Source organism: Mandrillus leucophaeus, unplaced genomic scaffold (genome assembly GCF_000951045.1).
Source record: "Mandrillus leucophaeus isolate KB7577 unplaced genomic scaffold, Mleu.le_1.0 Scaffold830, whole genome shotgun sequence".
Classification (NCBI taxonomy): Eukaryota; Metazoa; Chordata; class Mammalia; order Primates; family Cercopithecidae; genus Mandrillus; species Mandrillus leucophaeus.
Window position 1 is genome coordinate 242894 of NW_012109031.1, and position 10320 is coordinate 253213.

Consider the following 10320-nt stretch of genomic DNA (forward strand, 5'->3'; position numbering starts at 1 on the left):
ATGTAATATTATATATACTTATGAATTACATATAATATTTATCATGTGATTATATATCATCACAGCCAGTGACTCTGAGCAAAATTACAGGGCAAAGGTAAACAGATCCAGTGTTTATTCATTTGTTCCTCCACCCATTCATCCCTTTATTATTCAACATGTATTTATTCAGCATAAACTATGGGCCAGGCACTGCCCAGCACTGTGCTAAGCATTGAGGGTAGAACCACAAATAAGAGCCTGGCCTCAAGGAGACTGTAATCTAGGGAAGACACAGAGACATGCAAAGTGGGAAAGCAGGGTGCTGGGCAGTCTGATTTAATAGAAGGACGTGCACAGTGTCAAGGTAACTCCGAGGGTCTTCGTTGATAATGCAGGTTCAGGGTTCAGGCAGGTGAACAGGAGGCCATCAGAAGTGAAATCTTCTCAGAGAGGGAAAAATTTGAAATGGACTCCGGAAATTCAACCATTTAATGAGCTACCTTGTGCCTGGTGCTTAGAATAAAGAGACAAACAAGACAAGGCCACCAACCTCAAGGAGCTCACTGCCAAAAAAGGGAAACTAGCCCTGTACACTAACAGCCCTGCAGAGCAGAGGTTACAACCCAACTGCTTGAAGATACATTTTATTGGGCCTGCATATTATTTTTAATTTTATGTTTCAATTAAATCAGTGTTCTTTTAAAATCTGGAGATTTAAAATTAAAAATTGAGATGTACTGATACCTTACTTGGTTTGGGTGCCTCAACAAAATATCATAGGCTTGGTGACTTAAACAACATTTATTTCTGACAGTTCTGGAAACTGGAAGTCCAAGATCAGGGTGTCTGTATGGTCACGTTCTGGTGAAGGCCCTTTTCCTAGCTTGCAGTTAGCTGCCTTCTCACCACTTGTTCACACGGCCTTTACTTGGGGGAGGGTGTGTGTATTTGTGTGTGTGTATGTGTGTGTGTGTGTGTGTGTAGACCTCCTGGTGTCTCATGAAGGCACTGATCCCATCATGAAGGTCTTACCCTCATGACCTCATCTAATCCCAATTACCTCCCAAGGGCCCATCTCCAAGTGCCATCACATTGGGAGTAAGAGCTTCAACATATGAACTGAGGGGGACAGAGTCAGTCTATAGCAATTGGAATATCAGGAGATCCGAAAACACAACCCACAATCCAGAAATTAAGAACACTCATTCGTTGATTCATACAACAAATATTTATTGAGCTAACAGTATGCTTCAGTGGTCCTCCCATCATGTTAGGAATTGGGGATACAGTGGAGAGCAAAAGACAAGTCAGCCACCACCCAGCAGTGTTCTTTCCACATGCCCCCTCAAAACATAATGCTGAGGCAGACACACATGGTTCAATAACTGGCTGGTGTCTGACATTAATTGAAGGGCCTTACAGGTCATGAAATGCCGGAAACTTCACACTTGAAATGTGAACTAGTGCCCCATATATTTTTTTTACTCAAACAGATAAAGGAAAAATTAAGGACAGAGTTAAAGGAATCACTTACCTAAGTGAAAAAAGAAGGATTGAATATACCATACGAGCTGACTGAGAATGTTGGACAATTGTGGCAATATGTATACACACACACACACACAAATTTCAGCCATTATTTCCTCCCTCTATAGCATTATAAAACAAAATGGGCTACATGGTAGTACTTCTCATTTTGTCATTATGTTTGTGACTGACAAATGAAAGGAAAGGTGTGCGCTTCATGAAGTGGGTGGCCCTGGAGGATGTCACTGGTGAAATCACACAAGCTATGATGAAATCACCAGAAGCTATGATAAAGGAAAGCTGACAGTGAATCCAGAGTCAGGGGCCTGGTTCAAAGCCAGCTTGTACTCTGTCTGCCAGGTTAATTCTTGGGCACCTCTTGGTGCCTTCATCTGCAAACAGACATTATAGTACCTACTTTACGGGGGTTTTATGATGGTTAGGTGGGGCAATTATGCGGAAGTACCTGGCACACGGCATCTAACAAGTGTGGTCTGAATTCCCTACGGGAAGAATGTTGATGAAGGATACAATAAGGCAGAGAAGACATGCTGCTCATATTTTCAGATGACCCAAAAGCGCTGAGTGCACAGTGAGCTCAAAGCAGATGACAAAATCGAGATTTTGAAATATTTCATGGCTGAAAAACTATGATGCCACTAAATCAGGACAAACTATACTCTTTTAAACACTGGGTATGATTAGGCACATTGGTTGAAATGTGGATTTATATAACTTCTTTATAGAAAACCTGATCGTTTTTCCCATCTGCCAAATCAATGAAGGTGATCAGAAGAATATAGATATCAAAATAGATCATGCAGTCTTAGGCCTTATAATTATTACAACTATCAGTTGAGAACTATATCATTCACAAAGCATTTTCATATGTATCACCATATATAATTAGTGTATTGTAATAAGAGAAATAATGGCTCCACTCAGCTCCACCTGAGTCTGGAAATCCTTGGAGTATTGTGTTCACTTCTGGTCACAGCATTTAAGAAGGAATTTGAAATCCAAAGAAAGCTTTCCATGGTATACTTCCCAAAAGATATGAGGTCAGATATACCTAGATGCAAGCCCATCTTGGAACTGACACCCATAAGTTATATGACATTAGACAAACTTATTAACCTCTCTGAATCTGTTTCCTCAGCTATCAAGCAGAAATGACAATACCTAGTCCACAAAATTGTTATGAAGATTCATGAATCCCCATAGACTCTGTGCACACAGAAAAGACTCAGTAAAAATTGCCACCTCACATAGGCTACATGTTGACTCTGTGGGTCTGCTCTAATTGGGTTCAATCCTGGATATGTTTCCTTTTGACTCTTCCATCCTCTCACTCCCAACTCCCCACCCTGCAGCCAACACCAATTCCCATGATGAACATGTGGGATCTTAGGAGGACCAGATCCCATCAAGCCTATACCACTCTGGATCAGCTATTAAAACAATGTCAGATATTAAGGAGTATATTCCCTGGAGTCTTGGGATTCTACATTCATCCAACTTAGCTTATGTTTAGTTAGCAACTACTACATGCAGCAGCTAGATAAACGGTGGTGAAAAGACAAGCGTGTTTCCTGAGTCCACAGACCTTTCATCAGCTGGGAGCTGTGTGTGTGATGTTAACAGTCGTTAATGCCTAGGTTTTTTTATTAGGGCTTGCAAGGTGATGATATTCCATTTCTACCATTACTTTTTCATTTATTTGTTAGAGTACATCTATTAGGAGAAGTTCTCTATTATTTGGTTATTCAACTGTATTCTTTGTATAGGAAAGGAAGAATAGGTACTTTTCTCTTTCCCTTTTTTTACAAGTTTTAAAGTAAAAAAGTAGATTCAGTGGATGTCCTAGAAGTGACAATTCGGGGGGTTTTTTTGTTATTATTATGAATGTGTTGATTTAAACTTAACAAGCTCAGACACATTGCAATTATTGTTGCTATTGATGCTCACATTGTCATTAGCCGTTAGACACTGGAATTTTCCCTTTAGACAGTAGAAATTTCCCAAGTCCTTTCGACCCAATATGAGAAATATTTAATAGCTTCATTGTTATCTGATATGATAAAATGTTTTAACTTATATGTTTCCCATCCCAGACCTGAAATCAGCCATTTCTCTAAGAACTGTTGATTTCTTTTACTGGGAAGTGGTATTTTAAGATCACAACTTGGGTGCTATGGATACTTATTGCTACCATATTGATCAGATTTCTGGGCCCTTTCAGTGAGCAAAGGTAAAGTTATTTAAGATGAAACACCTCATATGTTCATAAATGAGTTCACTCTGTTATTTTTTAATTCACATCCAGGGACACAGTGCATCACTTAACCTCTGCTGTATTCATCTGTATCTCCTTGTCCCACACTGAGAATCCTACTTCAAAAACACTGGGGATGATGGAATTAGAATATCACGTAATTACTCATTTGTTTGATTCAACGTCTCATACTAAACTTTCTTCTAATAACAATATTAATATTAGAACTACAATATGATTACTAAAATGGTTTTAAAAATTAACTTGCAGATGCTTTCCTTATTCTCTCCCCAGTTTTTTACAGTTCTACCTTCTACCTTATACTACACTGTCAGAGTTCATAACCATTACATACAATACTATTTTTCTAATAACCTTCATTTGGTCTTAATTTTACAAGTAAATATATATTAAATGTTTACCACCAGTCATAATGCCAGTGTCTCTCCAGTTATTTTGGTCATTTTTAAAGACATTCTCTTGTAGGTTCTTACAAAGAGTCTCATGAGAATAATATTCACAGAATTCTTCCATGTTTATGACAGTTTATTTGTGACCTTTATACATAAAAGTCATTTTAGTTGAACATAATCCTTGGATCACATTTTTTCTTATTTTTAAAACATTTTATTATATTTTCTCCTAGTCCAAAATGTTGTTGTCAATAAGTCTGATGATATTTTTCTCTCTTGTTAGTAATTTGTTTTTGGTTTTTTTCCTGAATGCCCAAAGGATATTTTCCACTAAAGAGACTAAGTTCTTAAAAATCCATTAGTTCAGCTAGACCTTATGTTTGCATCCATCATTTTGAGTGCATCTTTTCTGGCATGAAGTGTGCCCTTTAAAAACAAAATTTCAAAATTTTTTTATTTCAGGAGGTGTTTCTAGCATAGTAGTTTAGAATATTTGTTCTGTTCCTTTACTTCAATTTTCTTCTTTAGGGACTCCAGTTACACGTGTCTTGTATCTTCTTTGCCTATGCTTTACATTTATCATTTCTCTCTAATTCTTTTCATCTTACTTTTTAATTTATCTTTTATTTTAGAATTTTCCTTCCTTTTATCTTATTTTTCTTTAAAGGCATTATCCATTATGTGCATCCACTTTTAACATTTTTTAACTGGTTATTTCTGAAATGGATATTTCCTTTATTTCTTATTCTCTTCTGAGCCCCATTACCTTGTTTCTGAGTTTGTAGTTTCCATTAATTGTTCTTTCATATCTTGTATTATTTTCCTAATTATTTAAGCTCAGTTTGAAATTGCAGTTTATAGTTTTCACCCATAAGCATGTCTTTATGTAATGCTTGTATTTTCTTAATTCTGCTCCTGATTCTATTTTTATCTTAAAATAACTTTATGTGGGTTTGAACCTCAAGTATTTTCTGTTGTTTATTGTCTGTATTAGCTTTCCTCAACTTTAAAGAAGATGTATGGTGTTGAAGAGCTTTTTTAATTCAATCACTCTGGAACACCTTCTTCTATTATTTTTTTCAAGTAAATGTTCAACATTATGATGGCTTATATTCAGAGAGCTTCTTGCTCCACTGCCTTTCCACACTTTCATGTGAGCTTCTTGTCTATTTTTATTTTTTTTATGTCTTATGTCTGGACTGAATTAGATTCTGTTTCCAGCAGTTCTCCCCTGTACTTTGTTCTAGAAGGGAATTTTATCTGGCTAGTTTTGAGAGGCATAAGACCCAGACCGTTCCAGTTCCCGCAGATCTTACTGCAGAATCCTTTGTGTTTACACACCATTGGGGTGTGCAAAAAGGCCTCTTGATTTTAGATGCTAAGCTGTCAAAAATTTGGGGTAAAATTATCTTGGTTATTTTAGGTTCTCATGTCCACCAGACACTCTGTTGTTTCTCTTTGCTTCCTCTTACACAGATGCTGGTACCATATAGATCTTATGGCTCTTGGACTGGGAGGGAACAGAAATGCAGAAAATGCTGGTGGTATGGGGGCACTGTCCAGAAAGTTCTCCTCCAAATAGGGGATAATGTAGTGAATTGGCAAGGTGAACATGAATTTGGATCTCTTCATTCATTTATTCATCCACTTATCTAATAAATATCAGTAGAACCTATTAAATTTCAGACACTGCTGAGAAACAGAGGACATATAGATGAATAAAACACAGTTCTTCTCCCGGAGAAACTCACAACCAAGTAGCAAGGATATAAATAATGACAGCCCTTAAATAAGGGCTGCATCCAAATATATACAAGTTTATGTGTAAGAAAGAAGAGTGGTCACATTGACCTGAGTTATGGGTGAGGGGTGATGGGTGGGAGGTGGCGGCTGCCAGGCAGACACCAGGGGAAGGCTCACCTGGCAGGGGGGCATGGAGAGAGAGAGAGAGAGAAGGAGAGAGAGAGAGAAAAAAAGAGAGAGAGAGAGAAATGAAACAAGAACCGGTTCATTGTCTCACCTGGCTGAGGAGTTGGGTTTCCAGGGGAGAGGAAGGTAAGGAGAGAAGAAGTCTGGACTCAGAGTCAGAGGACTGTGAATGTCCAGCTATGAGGTTTGTAGGCCCTTGGAGGATGTTGGCAGGAGAGGGCATGATCATCCCAACCTCAAAAAGGAAGCCCAGGATGGGCTGGCAGGGGAGGAGGACATAGGTGTTGAGCCAAGGTGGATGGTGAGGACAAGAGAGACCTGACAGGGGAGGGAGAGCAGTCTCAGAAGGACCTGGGGCTTCTCTCAGTGTTTGAAATGAGGCCAGGTGCTGATGATGTTGTACAAAGCCTGCCCAGGAGACAAGGTTCGGGCCACATCACTGTGGCCCACCAGCAGGTAGTTGGGAGTCAGGTACCCCTTGACCATGGCACACTGGATCAGGTCTTGGGCTGCCTCTAGTGCTGCAGCATTGGGTGGTGTACCTGCAAAACACAGCAGCCCATTGTCCACAGGATTACAGGGCACCCTGCAAGATAGAACATATTCCCAGAACCCACCCTCATCACAAAGCTAATATATTCCACTGTCGGCAGCCTCCCTAGAGACAGGCAAAAAACAACGTCAAGATTTCTTAGTGCCAAAGTTTTCCTGAATCAAAAGAGCCAAGCCTGGGATAATATATTCTTCTGGGGATATACAAAGCTTTTATCCACTACAAAAGTTTAGCCTGGTAGTTCTTTATAAGGATGCAATTTAGCCCCCCAGAGGACATTTGGCAATGTCATGAGATATTTTTGGTTGTGAAAACTGGGATGCAGGGGAATGCTAGTTGGTAGAAGCCAAGGATACTGCTAAACATCCTAGGACAGGACAGCCCCCTACAACAATGAATTATCTGAGCCAAAATGTCACTTGTACTGAGGTTGAGAAACTTGATTTAATCACACATGTGCTCCCTGTACCCTTTCATGTCTAGCTCAATGCTCAGCCCAGTATCAAGTCACAGTCCTGGTTCACCCCATCCCCTGACCCAATGCCCGTTTTAGTATGGGCCATGTCACTGAATCAGCTCCAGTGACATGGCCTCATCTTTTCAGAGGTTCAGTGAAAGATCCTTGAGTCTAAACAAACCAATTAAAAGCTTTGAGTTGTTCTCACTTTGCTAGGACATACATTAAAACTGAAATGATATAGAGAAGATTAGTGTGGCCCCTGAGGTAGGATGGCATGCAAATTCGTGAAGCATTCCATATTTTTAAGGAGAAATAAAGTGTTTCCTAAACAAGAAAATGCTAAGGGAATTTGTCACCACTAGGCTGATCCTATAAGAAATGCTCAAAGAAGTTCTACACATGGAAACTAAAGGACAATACACACTATCATAAAAACATATGAAAGTATAAAACTCACAGGACTTATAAAGCAATTACTCAATCGAGACTGCAAAGCAACTGGATAGCCATTAACATTATGACAGGAATAAATCCTCACATATCAATATTAACCTTAAACATAAATGAACTAAATGCTTCACTTAAAAAATATAGGCTGACAGAATAAATAAAAACACAAAATCCAACCATATGCTGCTTACAAGAAACCCCCTAACTGATAAAGACATTTACAGACTCAAAATCAAGGGTGGAGAAAGATATTCCATTTAAATGGAAATCAAAAAGGAACAGGAGTTGCTACACTATATCAAGTAAAACAGACTTTAAGTCAAAACAGTTAAAAAAAAAAAAAAAAAAAGATAAGGAAGTTCATTATGTAATGATACAAGGGTCAATTCAATAAGAAGATATAACAATCCTAAATATATATGCACCCAACACAAGAGCACCCACATTCATAAAACAAATACTGCTAGACCTAAGAAAAGAGATGAATGGCGATATAATAGTAGTAGGGAACTTCAACACCCCCCTGACAGCACTAGACAGATCATCAAGGCAGAAAATCAACAAAGAAACTCTAGACTTAAATTGGACTCTATGCCAAACAGACCTAGCAGACATTTACAGAACTTTCTAGTCAACAATGGCAGAATATATACTCATCTCTTCTGCACATGGAACATTCTCAAAAACAGACCATATACTAGGCCACAAAGCAAGCCTCAATAAATTTTTTAAAAATTAAAATCATATCAAGTATCTTGTTGGACTACAGTGGAAGAAAACTAGAAATCAATACCAATTAACTCTCAAAACTATACAAATACATGGAAATTAAACAACCTGATCCTGAATGATCATTGGGTAAATGATAAAATTAAGGCCAAAGTTAAAGATTTTTTTGAAATGAATGAAAATAGAGACACAACATACCAAAACCTCTGGGATACAACAAAAAACAGTGATAAGATGGAATGTTATAGCATCAAATGCCTCTGTCAGAAAGATAGAAAAGTCTCAAATTAACAACCTAATGTCACATCCCAAAAAACTAGAAAAGCAAGAACAAACAAAACCCAAAACTAGCAAAAGAAATAACAAAAAACAGCAGAACTAAATGGTATTGAGACCAAAAAAGAAATAGAAAGGATCAATGAAACAAAAAGTTGGTTATTTGAAAAGATAAACAGAACTCACAGACCACTAGCTAGATTAACCAAGAAAAAAAGAGATAAGATTAGAATACCCACAATCAGAAATGATAAAGGTCACATTACAGTTGATATCACAGAAATAACAAAAGATTGTCAGAGATTACTATGAGCATCTCCATGCACACAAACTAAAAAACCTAGAGGAAATGGATAAATTCCTGGAAGCATACAACATCTCAAGACTGAACCAGGAAGAAATAGAAATCATGAATAGACCAATAACAAATAATTCAATTAAATCAGTAATTTTAAAAAGAATCTCTCAACAACAAAAAGCCCAGGACCAGATGGATTCACAGCCAAATTCTACCAGATGTAAAAGGAAGAATACCAACCCTACAAAAACTGTTCCCAAAAATTGAGGAGGAGGGAATCCTCCCCAACTCATCTACAAAGCCACTCTGATACCAGCGCCAGGTAAGGACACAATAACAACCAAAACTGCAGGCCAATATCCCTGATGGATATCGATGCAAAAGTTCACAACAAAAAATTAGCAAACTAAATCCAACAACACATCAAAAAGTTAATTCCCACAATCAAGTGGGCTTTATTCCTAGGAAGCAGAGATGGTTCAACATATGCAAATAAATAAATGTCATTCACCACATAAGCAGAATTAAAACAAAAATATATAATAGTTTTGATGCAGAAAAAGCATTCAATTAAATCCAACATTACTTCATGATAAAAACTCTCAACAAACTAGGCATCAAAAGAACATACCTCAGAATAATAAATCTATATATGACAAAATCACAATCAACATCATACTGAATGGTAAAAAGTTAAAAACATTCCCCCTAAGAACTGGAAAAAGACAAGGATGCCCGCTTTCACCACTCGTATTCAACATAGTATTGAATAAAACAATCACGCAAGAGAGAGAAATAAAAGGCACCCAAATTGGAAAAGAGGAAGTCAAAACATCTCAGTTCACTGATGATATAATCTTACACCTACAATACCCTCAAGGCTCCTCCGAAAGACTCCTATATTTAATAAATGGTTTCAGTAGTTTCAAGATACAAAATCAATGTACAAAAATCAGTAGCATTTCTATACACCAATAACAATCAAGCTAAGAACCAAATCAAGAACTCAATTCCATATACAATAGCTACATATAGACAGATATAGATAGATAGATACACCTATAGAGATACACACCTATATGTGTTATATATAGGTGTGTATATGTATGTATATATGTATATGTTTGTATGTGTATATATGTATTCCTAGTGTATATATGTATTCCTAGTGTATGTATATATGTATATACACACACACAGTAGGAATACATATATATATACACACACACACACACATATACTAGGAATGCATTTAACCAAGGAGGTGAAAGAGCTCTACAAGAAGAATTACAAAACACTGATGAAAAAAAATTGTAGGCTGGGTGCGGTGGCTCACGCCTCTAATCCCAGCACTTTGGGAGGCCAAGACGGGCGGATCACGAGGTCAGGAGATCGAGACCATCCTGGCTAACACAGTGAAACCCCGTC

General features: G+C 37.7%; 1 protein-coding gene across 2 annotated transcripts in view; it reads right to left on the reverse strand.

Moving 5' to 3' along the window:
• Positions 1 to 6206: 6206 nt before the first annotated feature.
• Positions 6207 to 10320, reverse strand: part of PGLYRP4 (peptidoglycan recognition protein 4) — an 18752-nt gene continuing 14638 nt past the window's right edge. The window contains exon 9 of one of the 2 annotated variants that reach the window (XM_011968164.1): positions 6207 to 6668. In XM_011968164.1, the coding sequence (XP_011823554.1) occupies positions 6490 to 6668 (179 nt within the window). In that variant the 3' untranslated portion in view covers positions 6207 to 6489. The remainder of the gene's footprint in view (positions 6669 to 10320) is intronic. The other variant, XM_011968166.1, reaches the window with a different exon arrangement.